We start from the raw sequence: 26,739 nt of genomic DNA, 5'->3' as shown, positions 1-26,739 counted from the left end.
TAATTCTAATTGCAAATAATCAATTATTTTTATTTCTAATTGCAAATAATAATTATTATTTGAAGCAAAGTACACAGTTGGAGGAACTGCACGACAGCCCCTGGAATTCCCAAATATTTAAAATAATTTAAAATGTCACTAACTTCACTATTTAGTGCAAATGATTGAGGTCTCCTTGCATGTATTACCTGAGGTGATTTGCATATTATTTAATGGCTTACTGAAATATGTATTGTTTCCAAAGTGCACTTAGATTTCCTGTATTGTCAGCACCATGTGAGTTTTCACTGTGGTTTCCTTTTATGAAATGATTTGACTATGATTTGGAGGTACTTTCTCAACACAGGATCTGGTCCAAGACGGAATGGGTTCTTTTGGTGGTAAGACCCCTCTGAAACAGTAGCTAGGTCATCTGTCAGCACAGTAACACAGCTGATCCACCCTGCCTGACAGCAGGCTTAGAAGACGTCTAAGGTCCTGTCATAGCTGAGTCACCTCTGTACATCTTCAGTATCATGATGGCCTTTATAGGCCGTTTACCTCACTTGAAATCCAGTCTGCAGGGCTCACACTGGGCCCTTAACTTCTGAAGTTTGGTCTCTAAGGCTTTGTTCAATGCCTGTATGCATTTTCCAAATTGAGCTTATTTTGTAATTTTGTAGGCCTGGCAGATATGTTTTTCTCTTGCAAGCAAGCTCCCTTCTTCCCATTCTCCTTCATGTTTACGCTCTCTCTCAGGCTACAAGAAAATCCTCTAACTTGTTCATGACCTGTTCCAGCCCCAATACAGATTTTGGTGGCACCCCCATGAGGCAATGAAAAAAAAATCTCATTTCTGTTCAAGAAATAGAATCATTATCTTGATTGAAATAATATCTTTCCTCAACCTGCAACCAGATAAAGCATCAAATTGGTGGAGTTTCCTTATCACTGCAATGAGTTTGCAGGACACAGAATAATGGCCTGTCAGCTGCCTCTGGTGGGGTGGGTTCTGTAATACAGAGCCCACAGCTCCTGGCCTGGTTTGGATTATACTGTGTCTGATGCAATGTAAATAATTCAATTAATGACAAATATCATTATATTAAAAGAAGAAGGTAGCGTAGAACCTAAAACAGAATAAGCAATATTGTTTTTATTAGCCGCATCTAATGCATAGGCAATGGTGGGGGTGACTGAAGGCTACAGATGTTTATATCCTTTTAGTATGTGAGAGCTCTGGAACCCTGCAACCCCTAGGCCTGAGCTTCCAAGGCTTTGCGGGGAGTAAGGGGGTGACTGGGCTTGAGAAGGTGGACCAGTTCCTGGTTTTGGAAAGCAAACAGGACAGCCAGAGGCCAGCAAGCCGATATGTTTAGGAAGAAGGCTGAAAGAGCTGTGGGTAGGGAGGCAGGTCTGGATTACAGTCCTGATTCACCGTCACCGTCATGCAGCTTTGGGCTCTTCGAGTCTCAGTCTCCTCTTTGTTCAGAAAGGACAACATGGGGTATGAGGAGAAGAAGGTGAGGCAATGTTCGTGCAAAGCCCATAACACCGGCTATATCTTTGATCCTTCCTGTCCCTTGTCCACTGAGTGGGGAGGCTCTGCTCCAGCCCAGGCAGGTCTGCCAGGTGGTAATATGCTGACTCCCACAAACATTCTTTTCTTATGCACCGCTTAGCTCACAACACTCCTGCTTGGAAGGTTTCCTTAGCCTTAGAGAGCAAGGAGATAGAGTGGAATATGAACAGCATTAGCTCAGACTCCAGTCCAGTGCAGTCCAGTCCAGTCCTTGCTATCTGCTTGCCCCATGGCTTGGCCTCAGTTCCCTCCTCTATGAAAACAAAGGGGTGACTCAGGGATCTCAGGGGCTTACCTTTCTAAGCAACTACTCTGTGACCGGCACTATTTCAACCATTTTACAATTATTAATTTACATAATCCTCACAACAATCCTGTGTATTAGAAACTTATACTATCTGCTTTTTACAAGGGAAAGTAACAGAGAGGTTAAGTAACTTGTTCAGGGTCACACAGCCAAAAAGTGCTAGAATTAGAATCTGAAGCCCAGCAGACTGGTTAGAAAACTTAAAATGGACTGCATCAGGACTAAATAGTACAGGTCAAACAGCCTGGGCTTTCACCAGACCCTAAACCATAATCCTATATTACAGAGAAGTAGTAATAAAAATTGCATCTTTGTGATGTTCTAAGAGTCCACAGAGGCTGTTCCTATGCTAGGTGGGAGGTTGAATGATATTCTGACCAAGACACCTGATGCTGGTAGCTCAGATCTCTTACCTTGAATCCCACAAAACTAGCTAGCTGTGTATACACAGTAGAACATCAAGGTACGCAGGCCCTGTCCTCCCACTTACTTGCCCTCATCTGGCCTACCCCCCATCTCCTGGCAGGGCCCTTCTGGGCCCTTGGGACTATGCTGTCTGCCAGGACTTCCCCAGAGAAGGAAACCATCCCTTCCAAACACTGCCCATGCCTGCTTCACTTCCCTCTCTCCCCCAGGTGTGGTGTAAGTGACATGAAAGCTTCTATCTCCAGAATCTTGTCTTTGAGAGGAGTGCTGGCCTTTCAGTGAGCATGCCTGATTACCATGGTAATCACCAGCAAATGGTGTGATTTTATAATACATTTCCATCTGAAATCTGAACAGGTGTGCTGGGGAAATCAACGTTTATCAACAAGATAGGTCTAGGGAGATTAATATTGAATTTAGGATTGCTCAAGGAAATGAAAGGAAGGAAGAAAAAAATAAATACCTTCCTTGCAGTCCAGGGCCTTGCAGCCTGACTTCTGACCATTTCCCCAACAGATCCTCCTTTTCTGTCCCTCCGGAGATAGTCTCCCACCCTGGCTTCCAAGCTTGTCATTCACATTCCTCCCGGCCCTTCCCTTTCCTTTCTCCTTCTCAGTGCTTATCCACCTGTCCAATCCCACCAGCCCTGAGAAGCCCTCCTTCGTCCACTCAGCCCCCAGGAATCTCTGCCTCCTTGACAACCTGCAGCCTCCACATTCCCCACATCCAGTGTTGGAGTCTTTCTCTGCAGCTGGCTGGAAGGCCCCCCAAGTGACATCCATTCATCTGCTGTATAACTCGGCCACCAGGCACAAGCCTCTCTCAGCCATTCAGGATCTCTTATTGGTTGAGGACTCTGATCCCATCCCCAGTCCTCAAAAAAGACAAGCCTCCACTGAGCTAAGAGACTCTCTGGTTACCTAGGGGCCCAACTGAAAACATCACCAGGACACCTCTGGGTGGCTCTAGAGCAGACTGCCACAGCCAGATTGCTTTTTTCCCGCTGGAGAAACAGAATTCTCTGCATTGTGGTATTCTTTCCAGAGGTAAAGGCAGCAGGGGCATCCAAGGAAATGGCAAGGCAGTTTTGATCTTTAAGCCTGAGGGTCCCTGGCATTGTCCCCTCCGCCAGCTTCAAAATCAGTCCTAGCTCTGGGTATGAGAAGCCACACTCCTGGGACCAGGAGGGGTCTTCCTGCTGCTCCAAGGGCACCCTTGGCGAGGGAGAGGTAGGGCCCAGGCAGGGGCAGCCTTGCCCAGAGGGCCCTGGCACAATGGCACTTGCGATTGGCTCCACTGCTTTGTCCTGGATCTGTCAGTGTCTCAGACACAGAGCAAGCAGGAGAACAGAATGGACCTGATAGAGGCTTCCACATGAAAGACCTCCGTCTTCACTTTCAAGTAGACAATGCATCAGAGAAGTTGCCAGACCCGCTCTGATGATGCGACAGGCATCAGCTAATATTTTGATTTTAATAGAATGAATAATAAAGAGCCCCAAGTGTCTCTCAGAACTAATTTTGAAGAACATATTCTGCCACATGTCCCTCTAGTTGGATCAGGCTCCCAAAGAGATCATAACAAAAGGTTTAAACCAAAAAAAGAAAGAAAGGTGTTCCTCCATCAACTTTTCTCTCTTTTAATTTCCTTCTTGTAATGCTTCTCACAGAACAGTAACTTATGAAAAGATGAAATGAAGTTGGAACAAGAAGCAGCAGGCAGAAGAGGCCCGACATGGTAGCCCTTGCTTTTGTTCTGCAGTGCGAATGGCCTCGCGGCAGATGCCCTCCCTAAGCATGGCAATGTGAAGCCTCCCGTGCACACAAGTACCAAATACATTTAAGGGAGAGGGCACTGCCTTCTGCCATAGGGGTCCACATGAGCCAGGGGCCTGGCAGGAAACAGGTGGCAAATTCCGATTCATAGATAATTTGGAGAGTTGAGTCCAAAGGCCAGTGCAAGGTACAGGAAACTGACAAGATCCAGTGCAGTACCCCAGGGCTGTGAACACCAGGGAGCTGTTACACCCAGAGGCACTAAAGGGGCAAGGAGAGGGAGGGGCTGCTGGAAGCAGAGACAGTGAGGGTGGCATGGAAGAGCCACCTTACTGGGCCTGTGACCTCTGGTCCAGGGATACAGCCGGTCTGAGGCCTCCCTGAAGAAAGGGATACAAGGGGTTAAACATCCCAACCTCAACCTCCCTTCCTCCAGTCTCCACCTGGGGCCCTACAAGCTGAGATGAGAGGAGGCCAGAGGCAAGGGAGCCCATTGCTGTGTCTGCAGGGGTTGGCTTCCAGGGACACAAGGAGAGTGCAGAATGGGGCAGGAGGGGCAAGTGGAAGACCACATCACAAGCCTCGGCCCCAAGATGAACCCAAGTTCTCAACAGGCCAGGCCTGACCTGAGGGCTGATCTCAGGCCCTCCAAGAAAGTCTGTAGCTCACAGACGCACACACACACACACACACACGCACATGCCCTCCTGGTGACCAGGGATTATAGTTCCTTTTGCCAGGAACACAGGAATGATGTCATTGTCACAGAAGGTTCCCCTGGAAGAGGAGAGACAGGGCCATAAATGAATCCATACTGAAATGCCACCTTGGGTCCCTTACTCAGAGAAGGACCTGAAGGAGGGGACTAGAATAGCTCTAGCAGGGTGCCCCAGGAGTCACCAGGAGGGGGCCTTGAAGAAGTGCCAGCCAAAAGCAAGTGGTCAAGGCAGAGAGCAGGAGGGCCTGAGTTCTAGAAGCTAAGTCTGAGGGTGAAGCAGGAGGGTGAGGGGGGCCACTTGGCTGGTGGAAGCCACCCTCCAGCTGGCCCTGCTCATCCTTGGCTCCTGGTCATGCTCAAGGCCACAAGTGGCTCTTGGAAATGTAGACAGCTCTCAGCTCTGTGCCCTGAAGGGGTTTATGCTGATGAAAACACCACCAGTGAAGGGATCGCTCCAGTAGATCCAGCCCACCCTATGTGGGGCCTAGGCCAAGCACTTGCAGGCATCATCTCTTTTCATTGTCCCAAGACCATGAGGTGGGTATAGCCCCAGAGAAGGGAGCAGAGGCGTGAGAGATCAAGTCACTTCTCCAAGGCCACACACTGAACCCAAATGGGTTTGATTAGGAACTCCTCCCTGGCCTGGCTGCCTGCTGGCAGAACCCTGGCTGAGGCGAGTCCACTCCTACAGAGAGTATCTTTCAAATGTTGGAACATACATTTACATTTTTTATTTGGGAAAAAATTTAAATTACAGAGAACTACAAACATAAAAGTAATCCAAAGAATACCCTTACAGCTAGTGCTCGACTTACGACCACGGTCATGACCACGGACTGGTCATAACATGATTTGGTCGTAAGTTGAGTAGGCTATATGTACCGTTGAAATGGTGCACGCGGAGATGGTAGTGCTGCCGGAAGCTGGTCCGCACTGTCATACGCCCAGCTGGGCAACGTTTGCGCTGCCAGATGCGGAGCAGTCGTGGCTAGCGATTGTGGTTGTAAAGTCGAATGGTCGTAAGTTGCATAGGTGGTAAGTCAATACCTGTATATTCTTATGTCTCAGATTCACCTGCTGTTCACATTTACAGCACTTGCTTTATCATTTGTGTTCTCTCTTACACACACATAGTTGGAGATACGTCACTCTACTCTGTAGCCCATTGCTTCCTTATAGGTAACCAATTTAATTGTTTTCTGCTTACACATTTATTTATTTGTGTTAAGAGCGCAAAATTATATGTTGTCTTATTTCCCCTTCTTTCTTACAGAAAAGGTAGCATTCTATATATAGATAGGTAGGTAGATAGATAAAGATTTAGACATATTTACATTTTACTTTATTCATTCAATAATATATCCTGGCAATCACTTCATATCAGTCCATGGCGGTCTTCCTCACTCCTTTTTACAGCAGCATAATACTCCATGGTGTGTACATATCATGGTTTGTTCACTTAATCTCTTGCAGATGACCACTTGGGTAGCTTGTCATATTTTGCAATTACAAATAATGCTACAATGCTTGTGCATGTGTGTTTCATATGGCTGGGGTTCTAAAAATGGGATTTTCAAGTTGAAGAGGATATAGTTTTGTTAGTTGTTGCCAGATTCCCCTCCATGGGGTTGTGTCAGTTTGCGATCCTATTTTCCCACAACCTTGCCAACAGAGGCTACTGTCAAGTTTTTGAATTCTTGCTAATTTCATTGGTAAGAAATGGTATCTCAGTGTAATTTTAGTTTTCATTTGTTTTATTATGAGTGAAGCTGAACATTTTTTCATATGTTTAATGACCTTTTTAATGTCACTTTGTGTGAATTGTCTCTTTTGTCCATTTTCTATTGGGTTTTTGGTTCTTTGTTCCTCAATTTTTAAGACTCTTTTATATACTAGTGATCTTAGCCCTTTGTCTATGATATATGTGACAAATGTTTCCTCTCCGTTTATCATTTGCTGTGACTTTACTTATGGGATTTGTCATATAGATTCAAACGAATAGTCAAACTATCCAGTCTTTTCTTCTTACAGCCAGGTTATAGAAGAATTCACCCATGTGGAACCATAATTTTTATGGCTATACAATGCTAAACCATAATTTTCATATAGATTCTCAAAGATGAATTAGAATCCCAGGCTGATGGGATGAAGGACAGAGGAGGGCAGAGGGGCAGCCCATTTAGAAGTTGGAGCAAGCCCTGTTGATTTTAGGATGGGGAGAGGGGACAACTGGTCACTGTCCTGTAGTGATGGACATTCACACGAGGCATCAAGACCAGTCCTTGGGACACAGTGCAGTGACAGGACCCACAGGGAGGGCTGTGGACTTTGGAGGAGGGAGAGGTCCTTTGGGTTGGGCATTGAGACTCTGGGGCAGGACCAGGACTAGGATGAGGCAAATGAGGCACTCAGTGTAAAATTTAAGGAGCTGCTCACTCTGAGGGGCATGCAAGTGCAGGCCTGGCACCTGCAGCGAGTGCCTCCTAAAGTGTGCCGCCCTAGGGCCTCACCTGCCTCCCGCTGCTGCCTACTCTTCCTTGGGGAGAAGAAGGACTTGCCAGGCCTTGGAAAGATACAAGTTGAATGGATGGGAAGTGGGGGCGTATCACAGAGCCTGAGACTGTGAGTGGGAGAAGCAGTCCGTCCATGAGGGAACTGGCCCAGTCAGGAGTGGTGTGGTACTAGAAAGGTGGGCTGGGAGGAGTTTGGATTTTATCCTGAAGGTTCTGGGAAACCACTGCAGGACTTTAAGAAATGATGACAAACTGAGGGAAATGAGGATGGTAACAGCCACTTCCCAGAGTTGATGTCCAGATTAAATGAGATAATCTGCATAAACCTTTTCAGTTGGCATGGGGCCTGGTGTGGAGGGGAAGCTTAATCATCAGGGTTTCCTGGACTTTGAGGGGATCCACTGATTTTCCCAATCAGGCTTTGGGTCTAACATCCTAAACAAAGCAGGACTGTTCAAATTACAATGTAGGAATAGAAAGCTAACAAAACTTAAAGTAGACGAACTGTCCACTCCTATCTGGAAGCATCTTGGGAGGAGGAAGACAGCATGTTCAAGGACTAGAGGAAAGTCGGAGCTCGCAGTTTCTCCAAGGCCTCCATTCTCAGAACAGAAACCAAGGCCTGGGAAGGCTCTGCAGTGGGTTCCTGGCTCACAGTGAGTTCATGGCTGTGCCAGAGGCTCCCCTTCCGCCCCACTCCCCTCCCACCACCTTCTAGACAGCGCCTGCACTCCTCTGTCTCTGCAGGAGGCCTTCCCCACAGCCTGTGAATGTCCTCTCTGAACCGTGCTGACCTCGAAAGCAGAAAATGCGAGAAGCAGACAGGACCAGGCGGCCCTTCCCACCCCCACTGTGGCAGGCTGGCCTGGGATAGAGCAGCAAGTCCAAGGCCCTTTCCACCCAGGCCACCTCCCTGAGGGAGGGGCTGCCCAAGGACCTGAGGGCTGTCATTGCCCTCAGCTCCCAGCCCAGTGAAGCCCATTCCCTGTGCCCCCATGGGTCACACCAGTCGAGTATGTGGGGAAATACGTTTGCAGTGATGTGGCGGGTGCATCCTTCAGAGCTCGCTGCTCTGCCTCTTCCCTGGCTCCCGCTGATAGAGGCCAGGAGGTCACCTGAGTCTCCCAGACACATTCATGGAGGCAGGGCACGCAGACTCTGCTCCAATTCCCAACCCCCACTCCCCCTCACCCCCTTCAGGCCGGCAGCTCCTGCTGAGAAACCTAATGGGTCCTGGGCAAATTCCCAGCCACCAGCCCTCCCTGCACCCCTGCCTCCTCCACCAGGCTGTACAAGTGGCTGCCCAACAGGCCATCATGACATTTAAGGGCACTGGGAAGCCCCTGATGCAGACCCTTCTTACCAACAGGGGGTGCTGCTTAAAATCCATCCTCAACGCATCCTCAGCCTCACCATGTCCTTCCTGTCCGTGGCAGAATCCACTGCCACCTCTTCCCACATACCTTTCTCAAACTCCAGAGGAAGACTGACCTTCTCCCTCTGCCTGCAGCCTACACAGTAGGTTTCAACTTTATGGGCAGGTCTTGCCACATCTGTTTTTTGTCCCAGGTAGCTGTGAACAAAACTGTCTGCCTCTTTCAGTATGAACTACCCAAGAGCTAGAGCCACTTCTTATTCTTTGAAATCCCCAAATATGTAGATTGAGTGACTGACATGAAAATGGAAAGACCACAGTCTTCAGAGACTGGAACGAGTAAGCTTGGAGTCTGGCATGATACTTGCCAAGTGGCCTCAGGGAAGCCACTTAAATTGTCTGAGCCTCTATTTTCTCATCCATTGAGATGAGAAATAATGGGATAATGGTATCTACCTTGCTGGGCTGTTGCCCACATAAAGCAGTCAGAGTGCCCAGCCCAGGACCTGGGACCCAGGAGGTACCTGTTGCTTCATTCACAGATGCCTACTATGTGCCTGCTCTAGGCCAGCCTCCAGGGCAGCCAGGGGGTCAGCAAGCTAAGACACCAGCACAGTTCCAGAAGCCTCTGTTGACAGCCCTCTGCCTAGGCTCTGCTGGCGCTGGGGCTCCAGGGATGGGTACAGCAGCCCTTCCCTCCAGGCACCAATGGTCATTCCCATTATGGGCACAGTGGATTTTCCAGGCCCCTTCCAGCCACGTAGTTGCTGAGATCAGCTCCTAGAATCTGGTGATGGATGATTCCTGAGATATTCTTCCCAGAGTTAAGGGCCTGGCCTAGGTAAGGGAAGTGAGGGCTGGAAGGGGAGAGGAATTCAAAAGAAACAGAGGGCTGAGCTCCTGACCTCAAAGAGTGCCTGATGTGGCATGCCTATTGCTCTCCAGGATCGGCTGAGATTGGCAAAGCCAGCCTGGGTTCCTCCTTTAGGGAAAATAGGTGTCAGTCAGCTCTCGGGAGAAATCATGAGCTGGGCTTTGTCCTCTTGTTTAACTTGGGGCCAGGCCTGGGAGCACTGGACAGAGCTCCAGGGCTCAGACAGGGCCAGGGAAAGACTTAAGTGAGACCTGGTGCCTTCTTCTACTGCCAAGGGAGTTTCTGGGTCCAGGCCTAGCAGACTGGGACCTGCCAACCTCAGGTTCCAGATTCTAATGCCCCATTTTCAGGTAGGCAGCTGGTAAGAGACAGTTGAGTGTATGCTGCAGGCAGAACCCAGGGCACAGCTCCTTATGGGATCAGAAAGTGAGGGGTCCCTGCCCTGTGGGGCGGGGGGAGGGCTAGTCCTGGGGAAGGCACCACACTCCCATGAAAGGCCTGGACGACAACCACAGAGGCCTCTACAGTCATACAGGGATGGGGGGGAGGGTCTCTGTTATCTAGTGCATAGGGGATGCGTGCAGAGGAGTGGGGTGGGCCTAGTGAGATAAGTGAACTGAGGAAGGCTCTGGGAGAGGCACCTGTGGAACCCCAGGATTTGAATGACTTCAGAGGTGTGGGGGGGCTCCCCCAAGAGTACCTGCTTACTCTGTTAAGGTGTCAGTGGCTCTTTTTCTTCTCCTGGCCACCTTTAAAGGTCTGAGGACCAGTGGGAGGGCTGGTCCCATCCCCTAATCCAACATCCCAGCCATGCCTTCCTGAACATGTCTGAAAATGCTCATCCCTGAGGCTGCCCCTGGTTTGGTGAGCTTCCCTGGGTGGGAAGTTTGACTGTGCTCATGATGCCTCTCTGCCTCCTCTCAAATCCAGCATTTCTCCAGGTGGGTGGATCTCAGAACCCCAACTCTTATCTCAGCCTGCGCATCCTTCTGTGGAGAGGCTGCCAGGCCCCCCAGGAGCTGTGATGGGTGAGTGTCTGTTCTGACCCAGATGCCCCACTGCAGAATAGGGAAGCCGGATACTAGTTAGCCAGTGGGGCGTGGGTAGAGGGCTTCTTTGGCACAGGCCTGGCAAGCAGGCGTCCATCATTATCCAGCACACTAAGAATGTTGAGGCAGGTCTTTAGTCCACTTGCTGGTGATACAGTGGAAAGCAGTTAAGCAGCTGGGAACCCTGTCACCCCATTGCATAGGCATGAGAGCACCCTTGAGGCATATTTTGCTGGGGAAAGGTGGCCTTTGCGGGGAATGCAGTTCAAGTGTGGTTTTCAATGGATAGATAATGGAGTGACATTTTAATTGTGTTTCTGGCAGGTCAGGAGAGGTGAGGGGTGGGAGAGTAGATGGAGTCAGAGAAACACAGAGACCTTTGCTCCACTCTCGTCATAACAGAGAGAACAGAGACTTTATCATCAAAAATGGGACATGTTTGTGCTCGCTTCGGAAGCACATATACTAGAATAGGAATGACACAGGGAAGATTAGCATGGCCCCTTCGCAAGGATGACACACAAATTCGTGAAGCAGTCCATATTTTTTTCTTCGAGACAGAGTCTTGCTCTGTAGCCCAGGCTGGAGTGCAGTGGCACGATCTCAGCTCACTGCAACGTCTACCTCCTGGGTTCAAGTGATTCTCCTGCCTCAGCTTTCCAAGTAGCTGGGACTACAGGTGTGTGCCACCATGCCCAGCTAATTTCAGTATTTTAAATAGAGACAGGGTTTCACCATGTTGGCCAGGATGGTCTCAATCTCTTGACCTCGTGATCTGCCCACCTTGGCCTCCCAAAGTGCTGGGATTACAGGTATGAGCCACTGCGCCCAGCCTAGCAGTCTATATTTTTAAGAAAAAGCAACAACAACAAAAGGACACTTCTGATAGTGAAAGTGGGCATTACTATAATCATAAGGGAAAACATATGTAAAATGGGACTTTCCCTGGCAAACATGAGACTTCCTGAGCCAGTATGCTTGGCTGCGTTTTCTCCTCTCCATTTGCCCATGATAAAGAAGAAAGTAGACTGCACAGTGCTTGCCAGGTGTTCATGGGCCATATAGCCTGTAACAGGACTCTTCGCCTTTCTGACCCTCAGCTCCCTCATCCATAGTTTCCTTCATTCATTCTGTAGATATTATTTTGTACCTTCCATGTGCAACAAAGTGTGCCAGGTACTGTGAGTTCAAAAGTGAAGATGGCAGGGCCCCAGTGCTATCAGCTCCCTGGGGTCCCTGACCTCTCCAGGGACACATGGACGTCATGTGATCTAGTTTGGGGAGGTGAAACCGTTAAGTAACAGCAGAGTAAGGCTGTCTCTGGAATACATCCAACTGAGTGGTAAGAACAATGGCAAGGCAAAGGGACTGAGAGGTGAGGAGTACTGTGCTCATTTTATGGAAGAGGAACCCAGGATGCAAAAAGATAGGATAAAGCACACAGCAGCGTACAGTAGGCAGAGATAGAATGCCAACCCAAGGTTGCCTGAAAATAAAGTCAGTGCACTTTCTTACATCTCACCTTTCTCTTGAGTAGCCCTTGTCTTCTCCCCATCCCCCCTGCAGCCATCTGGACAGCAGACCCTATGGTTCACATAGGCCCACTTCGGGACAGGGCAAATGCCCCGGACCAGTTGCAACATTCACCAAGGGCTGCTGGGGGTATCTTACCTCAGCCACTTCCCTTCTGTTTGTTCAGATTCCACAGCTGAGAAGTTGATCCAATAAATCTTCTGCTTCTAATCTTCCAGAGGGGTGAGGGTCAAGGAGAAAGGTGTGGTAAGTGTTCTGAGCTGCCCTGAGGAAGGGGGTAGGTATAAGAAGCCATGTTTATGCCTGATGCAAGAGACACAACACCAATATTATCCTTTATGCAACTTCCACTAAAATATAAAATAGGAAATTGTCCCCCAAATGGAAGATGATTTGTTGAGTCTTACAGGACAGGTGATAAGCCTTCAAGTCTTCTAGCTCTTTAATCTAATGTCCCTTATCTACAAGATCTGCCTTCCCCATTTCTTCATAGGCATCTAAGAATTGGTGTTTATACTTTATTAATAAAAATCATTGGTGAGATTGAGCAATTTAAATCATTTTAGTGGACATTTATATTTCATGTTCTTCCTTATTGATGTATATTATACATTTAATATGTTGTATTATAGATTTAAACCTATGTCTACAACATATAATGCAGTGTTTTCTCCCAGTCTGTTTTTTAACATGGATTGTGGTATTTTTGTAATCAAATCCATCACTTTTCCCCCTTATAACTTGCGGTTTTTGTGTCATGTTTAGAAGAACCTGCACATCAACCATATATTTGTCAAACAAAAATTTGCGTTTCCAGATCTGAAAACTTTGGTGCAGGGATCCCAGGAGGTTGTCTTGCAGCAAGTAAACCTTTTCCAAGGACCTCTTTGCTGGGAGCCTCTGACTAAAAGGCCCAGGACAGCTTAATCAGCCTGGGCCTCACCATGAACCTTCATGTAGACCTGGGCTCTTGCCAAGCTCTGCCCTTTGTTCCCAATGAGTTGGAGCCTGATAATAAGCTCAGTGAACTGAATATTGACTGTGGCACCCTCAGAATGAGTTGTCCTGGTCACCAAGGCCAAATCAAAGCATGTGGACTTGTTTTTCCTTTTGGTAGTCCTTTCCCCTCCCCTGTCTCTTCCCCACACACTGAAAGGGATCTGAAATCCTACTAAAACTGTTTTATGTGGGCAGGCACCTTTTTCCGACTGTTGCTGCTCTTATGCAAAACTTCTCACAGATCTGAATACAGAAAATGATCTTTTCAAACACACCGTTCAGTGTAATTTTATCAGCTCTGCACTCCTTGCCCTAGCATCTTCTCAAAGAAACCTGGAAACCCTGTGGCTGCTGTGTTATACAAGAAACAAGAAACTTGGGTAATCAGAAAAGGACTATTAATCCTGTTTGGGCTCATCCTCACTAATTCATTGTTTCTGGCAAGGGGGAGAAAGATTGCTTTGAAAAGCTTCTTGGAAGGACCTTGGTGCGCGCACACACACACACACACACACACACACACACACACGACCGAGCAATGCAGTGGCCTGCATTTAACATTTCCGAATAGGTTACTCAAGTGTTAGGTCTGTGCTGAGTCTGGCTGCCTTTGATGTCCCCCAGATCTTAGTGCCACAGGTTTTCAGGGTACATTTTCTTTGTTGGCACACAGGGCTGAGTAACAGTTAACTCCAAAGAGAAAAGGCAAGAGATGGAGGCCCCAGCACAGGAGCAGCTGGAAGGAGGAAAGAGCTGGGCCAAAGCTCAGAATAGCTGAGTTCTGGCGCCAAAGGGTGAAAAGGGCAGAGGAAATGGGTAGGCTGGGGCCTGTGGGAGGGGCAGGTTGGACTGAGAGGGGAAGTAAGGGCGGCTGTGGCCTGGAGAGATCGCTTGTCTGTGGAAAGCTTTCAAAGTAGAGATTCAGGAGTGGGCGGGAGGCCTGGAAGGGTGCAGGGAGGGTTTGGACATTGCCTCTGGCCAAGGAAGGACCAGACACAGGACTACCTTCAGATGGCCATTGTGCAGAGAACCAGCACAGACAGCTCGGGTATAAGGGTGGCACGAGGTTCTGAGGACCAGAGAGGGGCAGGGCTGAGCTGGCTCTGCCGTGTGCTTTCAACTGAGATTGAGGTCAGAGGAAGAGGAAGAGGCCTTTTCCTGGGACTTGGGGCTGCGATGGGGGAAATAGCCTCAAGAGCTTCCCTCCCATCCAGTAAGGATGTCATAACGGATCCACTTTTTAGCTCAGGAGGCGCCCAATAGGTACCAGAGCCTTGTTCCAGTGTGGACAACAGCTTCCAGGCCCACTTCAGCAAAACCATCACCAAATGTGCCCAATATGGTTCATCCAAGGCTCGACCCTGGCTGCCTGTGGCAGTGTAGTGCCCAGGCCCTGGACGCTTTGGGGGTCACTCCCTGACCCACCTCCCTGCTGGAAACTCCTTTTGCTTTCCCCTTAAAACACTGCTTCATTGGTCCTGTCAGTAATGCTCAGGACTAGGCCAGGTGCCTCTACCTGCACATGATCGGGACCCTGAGCTTCTGCAGGACTGGCCCTCCCTGCGATGACATCACTCATGTCAGGACTCCTACCCCCACGGCATCCCCGGGAGGGAGGTGGGGAGAAACCAAGGGTCTGAGAAGCTGAGGAGTCCAGCTTCCTGGTGAAGAGAATGGGCTCTGCAGACACAAAGGGCAGCAAGACATTGTGTTCTGCCTCTTCTATGAAGCATCTATGATAGGCAGGTTCCTCCTACCCAGGGTTCTTATTTCTTCAAAAATAAACAAATAAATAGAAGCAGCAAATTCTCAGAGATGAAAAGTAGATTAGCAGTTACCAAGATTCAGAGGAGGGGAATGTTGGAAAGTTATTGCTTAACAGTTAAGGTTTTGTTTGGGATAATGAAAAAGTTTTGGAAATAGTGGTGATAGTTGTACAACACTGTGAATGTACTTAATGCCACTGAATTTTGCCTTAAAATGGTTAAAATAGCAACATTTATGTTATACATATGTAAGTATAAACATTTACCACAATCTAAAAAATTATTCTCCTATAAAGAAGCAATCAAAGAGTTCAGTCAAAAAATCTGGGAAAAATGTATAATGCAGTGTGCAGTGTGCCAGACAGGCATGCCATACTAATTTTTTAATTTTTTTTGAGATGCAGTCTGGCTCTGTTGCCCAGGCTGGAGTGCAGTGGCGTGGGCTCACTGCAACCTCCACCTCTCGGGTTCAAGCGATTCTTCAGCCTCAACCTCCTCAGTAGCTGGGATTACAGGTGTGCGCCACCAAGCCCAGCTAATTTTTATGTTTTTAGTAGAGACAGGATTTCACCATATTGGCCAGGCTAGTCTCAAACTCCTGGCCTCAAGTGATATGCCCACCTTGGCCTCCCAAAGTGCTGGGATTACAGGCGTGAGCCACCTCGCCCGGCCAGCATGCTACACTATTAATAAGAATAGTTGGTCATTTTAAAAAGAGGGAAAGAAAGATCCAGCTTTGAATCCAGGCCCTACTAGCTTGGCCTCCAGGCCTCTTACCACCCTTTACCTGAGTTTCCTCATCCGGAAAATGAGGCTTATGTGGCAGAGAATATGTGTGCTTGTGACAGAGCTGTGCAAACCCTGCAAAGAGGGGCTGTCATGGTTACAATGTTCAAGTTCCCCATTCCTATTAAGCAGCTCAAGTTCTCAGAGCCAGGGAGGAGATTCTTGTTGGCTGGAGTCCAGGGCTCTATTTTGAAGTTAACCTTGAGGGCATAGCATTTGGTAATGGGAGAGGTGTGGAAGGAGCACAGACTGGGGGGCCGGGCAGTGAGGGGCAGGGGCTTTTGAAAGCTCATAGCACAACAGGGACAGAGTGACAAGCTTTGTCTTTGAAGGTGTCCCAGCAGTTTAAAACAAGGACAAGACCAGGTGCTGATGAGGCCACAGTTTGGGGGTCTGATCCCTAACAAGGCCAGGTCCTCTCACTCTGCCCAGGTCTGCTCCGGGAATACAGAGGAGGACCTGGGCCACAGAGTATGGGCAGCTCTGCAGGGCAATTCTTGTTCATCACTGGACCCTCATCGTCTCTGAAGGATGGGCTATGTCGGAGTGTTTTCTTAAATCTGGATGCACAAGGAACTGGAATAATCAGTAACATTTCTCCCAGGCAGAGCTTCTCTGAGCTGTGGGCCACAGGAGGCCAGGAGCTCTCCTCTAAATTGCTTTGTGACCTTGGACAAGAACCCTCCCCTTCCTGGACTGCAAACTTCCTCCTCTGTAAAATGAAGGGTTGGTGAGCGTCCCTTCCACCTGTAATGCTAGGATTTTGTACCCATACTTGTTGGTGGGAATGTGTTCAAGCAGAAGGTGATCCACCTCTTGATCAGCAACAGAATGTATAGAATTTTTTTGCTTTATGATTTCCTAAGAAGTAATCTACCCTTGCTCCCTTTGCCAGCTGGGTAACCTAGGCAAGCTACTTGACCTTTCTATGTCTCTCTATTTTCATTTGTAAAATAAGAACAACAGCAATCCCAACTTGGTTGGATACGGGGGTTGGGGACCCATGGTGAGGACTAAATGAGTTAATATGTCTAAAGTCACCTGAACAGTATCTAGCACACAGTAGGTGCTTAATAAATGTCTGGAGCTCCTTCCAAGTGCACAGCACTTAAAAATTCTTCACACTCTAGGTTATACTGAGTTTTCTGAGAGATCCAGGGAAGGCAAGGAGGCCCATTCTCTGTATTCAAGGGGCTTACTAGCCTTTACTTAGAGATGCAAAAAGGTGCTTATGAAACAATAGCCAACATGAAAGTAGCATCTTCCGCGTGCTGGAGGGGTCCTGGTGGGTTAAAGAAGGAAGATCAGGAGGAGGAGGAGGAGAGCACTTGATCTGAACCACGGGTAGGCAGGGAGAGAGAAGGGAATTCTAACAGATGAATACGTATGGGTATGTACATGTGTGTGTGAGTGTGAGTGGTGCTGTGACTGTGTATGAGTGAGCGTAAGTGTGTGTATGTGCATGTTTGCCAAAAGAGCATGAACAAAGGCTTACCCTGGAATGAGAAGTCTGAGTCTTCAGCTCCCCTACGCAGCACCACATTGTGTGATTGTGTTGCAGCCACATGCTCCTCTCCTGCTCTGTGCTGGGACCGGGAACGTGCCTGCCTGTGAGTCCAGGAGCAAGCCCTTGTGCATAACCCAGGGTGTGATTAATTTAATTATTTCAAAAGCCCCTTTGGTATTTCACGAGGGGCATGCCCCTGGCTGTGGGCTTGAATACAACTGCAGCAGGTTTCAATAAAATCAATTAATTTAATTTGATTTGGTTTTATGTACTTGGAGCTGGTGCCTCTTGAACTCAGTATGAAAATTATTGTAGAATAAAAATGCATATTAGTGCTCAGAGCCCAGTGTCCTTGGACTGTCTTCATGGAGACTGCAGTGCTGATCACAAAGGCAAATCCCCTCTAACCTGGCAGGAGCGGCCGCCAACTGCCCACCTAGTTAACCCCTCCAGCTTCGGACAGTGTTTATGGCGGGTCTTGGGCTGCTTGGAGTGTTCTCACTTCCCAAAGAACTTTCTTATCTGGGAGTGAAGCTAAGGGATTTCCATTTTGCTTTCATGAAATGGACTCAAAGAGACTTTAGTTGGCCTTGGTCACCAGCTTACTGGTTTTTTGTCACTGTTAATGAAATTAATTGAAGCAATATGGTGCAGTGGATTGAAAGGCGGCTCTGCCTCTCAAGAGACACATGAACTTGGGCAAGTCCTTTCACTGGGCCTTGTTTCTTTGTAAGTAAGAGGGCTGGACATCTGCTGGATGGGCTGATTCCAGCTCTCAGAGTCACACACGTTCAGTGGGGCGGCTGGTCTTCCCGGACTGCTTGGGGGAGCCTGTCCCACTGTTAAGCCTCACTCCATTTCCATTTCATTCAAGAGGGCACCCAGCCTGTTCATGGAATGGGTGATGGGATTGATGATGGGCCCTGCATGTGTGGCTTCTCCCAACATTCCTATGGATCAGAGCAAGCATTGCTTTCAAAAAGGGAGGAGCTCAGGGGCCTAGAAGGCATCTGGCCAGGCCATTATTTTATACATGAGGGAACCCAGCTTCAGAGTCACGCAGCCACAGTCCAGGACCGTGCTCATGCCCCACCACATTCACAGTCATTATAAAGGGCGGAGATTTTGCTCAGGGCTGATTTTCCAACTGTCCTTTTCATTCCTTTCTCCGGTCAGGATGGGAGGGAGATGGCCAAGCCATCTTTGGGGCCTCTCCAATGAAGCAGACGGTGACATCAGTCATTCCAGCACCCCTACATCCCTTCTCAGGCCCCAGTGGCTGCTGCTTTACTGAGGACCCACGGGCCCCATTAGGAAACATCCCCCACCGGTGCCTGAGATCCCACTCTTAGCATTTTCAGTCTCGTAGACCGTCAGCCCTTCCCACTGACTTCATGCTCAGCACTGAATGTTCATCTCCTCAGTGGCATTTTTCTCCCATAGGTCTTACCTCCTTAGAGCTCTTCTGTAGCAGAAACTGAGCCTGCCCTCTCCATCTTGCGTCTCTTATTTACTGAGAGGCACTATTGTGTGCTGAGAACTGCCCTGGACACTGTACATTCTCATTCAATCCAGCATTGGCCCTGGAAGATGGGCATGACGGTCCGTACTGTGGGGGAGCTTCAGCTGGGGGAGGAGAAAGACCTTTTACAAGGTCACACCCAGCTATGAAGTGAAAGGGCCAGGATTCAACCCCACATCTAACTCCAAGACTCCACCACACCAAGTGACCTCCCTTGCACATAGGTGCTTAACAGACCCTTCATGACCGAGCAGCCTAGACAGCCCTCTGCCAAACCCCAGATGTCAGGGAAGAGGTAATAATAATAACTACTATCTATGAAGTCCCTATTATGTGCCAGGCACCAAAATGAAACACTTAGTGAGGTGAATACTATTATTATCTCAATTTTACAGATGCAACAGCTGAGGCCTAGAGAAGTCGTTTGCCCAAGGTCATCCAGCAGGTAGTGAGCTGGGCTTCAGTGCCGCCCTGCCTCTGAGGTGGAACCCCTGCCTCCCTCTTGTTGCTGGATTCCTCTTTTAGCTCCCCGGGGCTCTGTTTCCCGTAGAAGGTAGAAGGCTGCCAGGGAAGGAGGCTGGGGCCTGGGGTGGTGTTTGCGTCTCGGGGACGCCTGCAGCTGGCACTGCCCTCCACCCAGCTGATAGCTGCAGCCGGGCCTGGCACGAAGCCCTGCCTGGGGGTGGGTGGGCGGCCGGCGGCGGCAGGGGGCCGCCTCTGCTTTCACCCCTCTCAGCCCCGCCTCGCCCCCTGCGGGGTCAGTGCGGTCCTGCCCGCTCGAGGAGGCGCCGGCCTCCCTGGCCGTAACCGGGTAACAGTGGGTAGAGGCGGCGCCGCGCCGAGCCGCGGCCTCCCGGGGAGGCGAGTGGGTGGGGATATCAGGCTGGAGCGGTGTGAGAATGCGGAGGAGAGGCCGGGGAAACAGGCTGCGGCCGCCAGGAGGGGCGCGCGGAGGGAGGGGTGCAGGGGAGGAGGGCGAGGGCTCCGCGGGAGGAGAGAGCGGCCACTGGGGCACCGAGGGGAGGGAGCGGGCGGGGCTCGGGGCAGGGCGCCCGGGAAGGGGGCTGCGGGCGGGCCCCGAGTGCGGGGCGCTTGTGGCCGGGCAGAGCGGCTGTGGTTGTTTCACGTCCCAGATTCTGCTTTCTCAGAGATCAGGAGAGCCAGGCTGGCAGGGAGGGAAAGGTGGGCGAACCAGTCTGAACAGGCCGGGCAACTGAAGAAACATGGGCTTGGCGAACTGGGGTACTGCCCAGCACCCTCTACCCTCACCACGCTCGGGAATTTTTCGTGAATCCGCCCCGTTGGTTTTACAGTTTCCTCTCATCCCGGCCCCACCCTGTCTCCTGACCTGCCCTCCCTTCCTCCGCTGGCTGAGCTGGCTCTTCCAAGGGATCAGTTAGCCAAAGGGAGGCACCGGCTCTTGCCCTGGTCTCTCCCACTCCCAGCCTCCTGGAGAACTCAAATCTTGCACATGCTCTCTCTTTGTCTTTCCCTGCCCCGTCCCCCAAGCCCTCTGGGACTTGGTGAAGGAGATCTTGAGTCAGTCCTGGAGACCCTCCTCCCCCTAGCTCCCTTTAGGGTCCCTTCTAGGTCCCACCCTCCTCCAGCCTCTGGGACCCAGGGCCCACAGGCTGCCAGGCCCCTGCTGGCAGGCAGGGAAGATCCCAGCAACCTTAAAAGGGTGGGAACCACACCTTTTTCATGGCTGTGTGCATTTTGCTTGAAGATGTCTGCAATCAAAGCCCCCCCACCCAACCTCCCACAAGGGGCGGGGGGAAGAAAAAAAAAAACCTTTTGTTTCAAATGGTAGAATTCCAGATGCGGGACCCCAGATTATGGGGAGCGGGCGGGGGGAAATATTTGGGGCAGTGGAGGCCTTTCAAGGCTCCCTCATATCACATCAAGAAGGCCACCTGCCCCCCCTCAGAGTGCCACTGCCCTTCCAGGTGACTCTCCCTGCAGCCAGTGCAGCTTCTCACTCATCCTGAGGCTGTGAGTTCTTACATTTTCAGGTAGCAAACAGGAGCCAAAGGGGAGGTTGTTAGGCTGCTAAGCTTATGTTTTCTGCAAGCTTGGAGCTCTTTGACCAAGATTGCCACTATTTATACATCAGGGATGTTAGTTAATAGATTAAATAACTGGGATCTTTAACAGCTGGACCATAGGCATCCTCAGCCCAGCCCTGGGTTTGATAGATGAGGCCCTTGAGACCCAGAGATGACGACCTGCCCAAGGTCACACTACTTGTTAATGGCGGAGCCACAACTCTGACCAGCCTCCTAGCTCCTCATCCCAGTGTGCCTGCTGTTACCCTGTGCTTTAAGTTTAGAGTAGCTCTGTGTTAGGGACCTAGCATAGCACCTGTGTGGCACAGAGTAGTTGCTCAGTAAATACTGGGGAAATGAATGAACATGCCCCCAACAAGAGGGCTGGATTAATACACCTTTTGGAAGAAGTGGGGCTTCCATGGTGCTTGGGATTCTAGCTCCTTCCCACTGAGTGTGCTAGCAAAATGTTTCTCCAGGGTAGTTGGCCAACAGTGAGCCCCATTGGAGCCTGGCATCATCTTTGGTCACTTCAAGCTCAGTCATTGTGTGGGAGGAGACTGTGGGTCTGGAAGTGGGTCCAAGCATGAGCCAAATTGGCAACTCCAGATAAGAGCGATTAATGCTGTGACTCTTTCATTCATTACCCTCAACCAATATCTGAACAGGTTGCAAAAGACCAAGGCACGTCTGTTCCTGCAGGGGTTCTTGTCATCCTGCAATCCTGCCAGGCATTGTGTGAAGAGACCACAGCCCCACAGATCCAGCATTTCTGGGGGTGGGAGGCCCCTGGGCTCTGGGCTGCCCAGAGCTCTGTGAACCTAATGTTCATGCCTCTGGGGTCCTGCCTGCTGGGCATTGGCTGTCTGTGAACACTGCTATGGCATGTGGGAGGGGGACAGCTCTTTGGTAAAAAGTGAAAGGAGGAATCCAGGTCATTCAGGCTACTATTACCAATTTTAATAAAGTATTTGGAGAAGAAAGAGGCTGAAATGAATGATTAAAATAATATTTTGCATATAGTAGAAGTTCAGGAACCTCACTGATTTGAAACTTAGGAGAGCTGAGCTTGGTTTGGTAAATTGATCTTTGCACCACCTGTGGACACAGAGCTGATGAATAAATTAATGCAGATGTAATGTGTAGTAGCAAGAAAGGAATATGCATGTGACTTTCTTGTGATGATGAATTTTGGGCAGAAGCAATTCAGCTCCATTCATCTTGGTAAGCCTTTTCACTGGCCACCTTCCAGGTGCCAGGCCCTGTGCTAAATGTCCTATAAGTATTGCTTTATTGAATCCTCATAAGATCCCTATGAGGTAGGAATTATCATTCTTCCCATTTTAAAGACAAGGAAACGGAGGTCAGATAAGTGGAAGACCACTGGGATTCACACCAGAGCAGTCTGACTCTAGGGTCAGTGTGCTTAGCTACCACATGTGCAGGTATTTTATGTGAATAAAATAGAATAGGAAAAAAATAGAAAAGGAATAGAATAGAAATAGAAAAATAGAATAGGAATAGAAAAGGAAAAAGAAAAAAGATAAGCCATGACCCCTACTCTTCCAGAAGCTTCTGATCTCTTTGGAAAAGGAAAACACAGAATGTGGCTGTGCTCCTTGAGGCCAGGAGTGGGCTTGACTCTCTCAGCATTCCCTACCCCTCTGAGAAAGGGGCTAAGAAAGATGGAAGTGGAGCAGTTGGCCAGGCCTTCATCCCTTCCCCTACACCGTATCTCCCCAGCCCCTGCCCTCTTCTGGGAAGCTCACTGTGTGTGGGGAGGCCCAGGAACTTGCCATCAGCTTCATGCCCCACTGTAACCTGTCCCTTCCCCCAGCAGCTTTATGCCCACTCCAGGTTATCAGTAAAACCAGGTGCCTTCAAAACCTCGAGATGGATGGACAGGGCGGTGAGGTGGAGAAGGCTATGCCTGACATGCTCCACTTGCCATCCTCTTCTTTTGGAGTCTATCTTCTGTTTCTACCAGGGCTGGGCTAGGGCCATAGGACACTCTACTGCACTGCCAAATCAATAATCAAAACTGAATCCTGCAGACAAGGGTCAGGAGAAGGTAGGCACACCCAACAGCCATTCAGAATTCTGCAGCTCTGGCCCCAGAATGCTTCCTCCAGACTCACAGATGCGAGCCAAAAACGTCTTTCAAGTTTATCACCCCCACCCTACCCCTCCATGTCCCTCATTTTGCTGAGGAGAACAGTAAGGACCAGGGAGGGAGAAGTATTTGCCCTAGAACACACAGCCCCATAGAGGCAGGGCTGGGCTAGAAGCTGGACTCCTGTCTCCCAGCCCCAACTCCTGTGTATATGTGCCCGTGGCTTCGGGAAGCACCATTCCGACCCATGGTCATCCAGTAGCCTGCAGGGGCCAGAGTCATGAGAAAGGTAACTTGTTTGCCTGACATCTTCACAGCCCTGCCCAAAAGCAAACCACCCATCGTTCCTGATGGGCACCTTTGGCAGCCACCAAAACAAATCCACCAAAAGCAAAGAGAAAAAAGAGAAATAGGGCTGGGAGCCAGTGTTTGCTCCTGGTGGTAACCTGGGCATATTTAACTTGTCAGTTTGTCCAGGCCAGATACTGTTTTGTTCCTGCTTGGAACAGATTTATCCAGCCTATGTGTTCCTTCTTGGCAAAATCCTTAAAGAGAGAGGAGGAAGGGACGGTACCCAGGGCATGTAGGATGTTTGCCAAGTGCCTGCCCCCGACCTGCCTCAAGCCTTATCCCCTCTTTCCACCCCCAAATGACCACCTTAGTTGATACTGAGTGGGCTTTGAATTTCTCCCGCAGGATGGGGCACACACGTGGCATTTTGCCATTGGCTTATTTTGGTTTGGGAGTTGCAGAGGCGGGCACTAGGAGTTGATGTGTTTATTTTAGCATGCTTACATGGCACCTGATATATGTCAGCGGCTGTTCTAAGCACTTTACAGATATTGGCTCAGGTAATCTACTCAGCTTTTACAGATGAGGAAACTGAGGCAGGGAGAGCCTAAAACATTTAGTCTAAAACTAAATGAGATGTTTTAGTCTCATCACATCACACAGTGAGATGGCAGAACCAGGATGCAGAGTCTGCCTTGGAGTCCCTGCTGTTAAGTGCTGCCTTTCTGCTGGGACTGCCAGGTTCTTGCCACTTTGACAAGTAATGTAACCAACTGGGTGTCTGTTTCCTCATCTGTAAAATGGGGAGAATAATATTAACCTTCAAACGGTCACTTTGAGAAGCACGAAGGGCTCCACTTTGAGAAGCATGAAGAAGCTCAGCCCACTTCTTACCTGACTGTGTTCCCAGCTGGGGTTGGTTCGTCTCCCTGTTTCCTCAACTCTCCATGGTCAGTGGGCTCTGGCAGCTCTTATTGCCTTATGGGACCAGTGAGTTCCCGAGGAGATTTCTGGACCCCTTTCCCCATAGCAACCTTCCCATGTTCAGTCCAAAACCAAACCTATTGTCTGTATTATTCTTTGTTATTTCTATGCTATTTACGTTGCTGTATTATTTGTATGTTTCTTCTTGCTGTTAATGCTTTTATTTATTGAAAAGCTCTTCTCAGAGAGAACTCCCAGGTTATAGGCAAAAGCCACATAAAGGCAGCTGGGCTAAGGTCACCTGCAGATCTCTGCTTGGCCAGAGTTGGTGGTTCTACTCCCTTCCACCCTTTGGAATCGCAGCTTACCTACCCTGGACCACTGGTTCACTCTCAACTAAAATTCAGGCCTGTGTTCAGAAGATGCCTTATTCCACCCCTAACACTGAAGGTTGAGGAAAGCCTCTGAGTGCCAGGCAGGGTCAGTGCCTGCCAATCTGCAGCCAGAGATTCCCCTAATGGGGGCCACTCTCCCTTTCCAATCCTGGTCTCTTCTCTTGGTTATCCAACACCCCTCACTCTTGGGGGGAAAAAAAACAAATATTCTAAGGGAGACTTACACTTTATTTAAATTTGAAATTCCCTGCTGTTCTTTGCTAAGTACCTTAATTTTTCCCAATTGAAACAAAGAAAGAGAAAAAGGTGTAATGATGGAAATGGATGGAATTTGAGCACAGGAAGTGTCATGAGACTTCCCATTGTTTAGGCAGTGTTTGATGTTCTTAAGAATGTATACAGAATTAACTTTGACCAACAATAGTAGCTTAAATCTGGTGGCTCCGTCAGCCAATGGAAAGTGAGTAGTATTTTATACATTGCAAAGACACAGCCGAGGAACCGAGATGGTAAGTTCTGTGTGTGTCCCACTTACTTTTCAAGTGCTTTCCTTTACAGACGAGCTCTAACCGGATCCTCACAAAGATCCTACAAGGCAGGATTTGCCCATTTGACAGACTGGAAAATCGATACCTGGAAGGAAAAGGGGCGTATTGTGGGTTAATGACGAGATCTTAAGAACGAGAAAGCAGAGCCCCACGGGGCTGGCGTATCTGGCCCTCCTCTCGGCTGCCAGCATCTTAGCACTAAGTCTGTAGCCATGCCGTGTTATGTGCACAGGTCTTGTTGGCGTTCATCTTGAATGCGACCCGAATCCTGGCTCCATCTTCCCTCTTACTTTTCCCTTGCCTCATTTTTCTTCCTTATTTTTTATGTGTGTTTACCTTGCACTATAGGCGCATTTGTAAGCTGGCTCAAATCCTTTTGGGAACAAGGTGGGTTATAAATGCACACGTTCCTACACAGGATGTTATTAGTCATTTCATAAGGTCCCTTGTGAAGGAGATTAGCCAATGGCTTCTTTTGTAATCTTGGGCACACCCTCTTTCCATAGGGGTCAAGTGAGAGTGTGGGTCTGTAGGGTCTGTGAGGACCCCAGCAACTTTGACAGTCTGAATATCTTCTATTCCAAGCCGGTTAGAGTCACACCATCCAATTTGAGATAAAGTAAGATGTAAAAATCTGGTTTTTCTAGTCTAACTCTAGATTGGTTTGCATTAAACCAGTGGTAGTTCTCAGCCTTCCAGAGGAATAAAATATAGGATGTAGGCACATCCCCTTCCTGCGGCGAGATGACCACACCACATAAATGTTACAGCACTGAGAAGGAAGTCGTTTACATTTCAAATAAATAAAACCCTATATAACATATAAAGAATATTAGTGTTACAGGGAATCCACATTTATCTGGCTACCTCCTGTATCGGGGACAGAGCCAAGAACCTGAGAGAAAAAATAATCTGGGACCAAGAAAAGAGATGAGAGAATACATGCACTAACACATTCCCTTGGGGCCTGCGACACATGGGGCCTATTTACTCCTGTTTTATGCACAATTTAAACATTGAGTTTTCTAGATTCCAAGCCTACATGGGACCAGATGGCAAATGAGAATATGGGGTAGGGGACTGCTAATGAGAATTCAGTTATGCACCAGCTCTTCCCACATTTGGTGGCTCTAGGAGGCAGCACTGGGTGAGGATTGGCATTGCCGGTGAGAGTTTCTCTGGGTTCCTATTATGCAGACTTGACTTCTCCAGATCTTTTAAACAATTCCCATAAAGAGACTAGGACTGGAGCATTTAGCAGTGGCAATATAACTCAGAGTGTGACTCATTTAATCAGAGGACACAGATGCCAGAGGCACTTGCAGGTAAGACTTGAAATGAGGCAGTGGGAAACGTCAGGATGGAGGATGAGGACAAGTGCATTATGGGATGATGCTCACTATCAAATGGCTAGTAAAGAACACATGGTGAAAAAGCTGCCTTTATAATAGAGTCCTAGACACATCAAGTTTTCCACAAGGTGTCTATATTGCTTTCAAGTCTTAAGAAGCACAAAGTTTTATTTTCTAAAATGGAAGGAAATGCCAGACCCAACGGGACTGTTGAGTCAGGAGAGGAAACCCTTAAAGAATTGAACAGGGCAGATTTTGGAGACTGCCATGAAAGAAAGGCAGCTATAGGCTTGGCCTGGCTTTTGGGATGCAGTCAATGGCTACAGGCCTCTGGGGTTCCCCTGGTCTCCCTGGTTACAG

General features: G+C 48.9%; 1 protein-coding gene and 1 non-coding gene across 7 annotated transcripts in view; both read left to right on the top strand.

The window, feature by feature from the left end:
• Positions 1-26,739, top strand: part of ZBTB7C (zinc finger and BTB domain containing 7C) — a 367,127-nt gene that overhangs the window by 220,263 nt on the left and 120,125 nt on the right. For 4 of the 6 annotated variants that reach the window (XM_032259402.1, XM_032259401.1, XM_032259399.1 and 1 more), the window contains one exon: positions 16,287-16,412. The exons of the other annotated variants lie outside the window; for them this stretch is intronic. In XM_032259402.1, the coding sequence (XP_032115293.1) occupies positions 16,402-16,412 (11 nt within the window). In that variant the 5' untranslated portion in view covers positions 16,287-16,401. The remainder of the gene's footprint in view (positions 1-16,286; positions 16,413-26,739) is intronic. 6 annotated transcript variants of the gene reach the window in all.
• Positions 11,040-11,146, top strand: LOC116537382. The gene has a single exon (XR_004263099.1). It is a non-coding gene; the product is annotated as a U6 spliceosomal RNA (small nuclear RNA).

This window comes from Sapajus apella, unplaced genomic scaffold (genome assembly GCF_009761245.1).
Source record: "Sapajus apella isolate SASKATOON/1434 unplaced genomic scaffold, GSC_monkey_1.0 scaffold109, whole genome shotgun sequence".
Lineage (NCBI taxonomy): Eukaryota > Metazoa > Chordata > Mammalia > Primates > Cebidae > Sapajus > Sapajus apella.
This window is presented reverse-complemented; position numbering and strand designations above follow the sequence as displayed.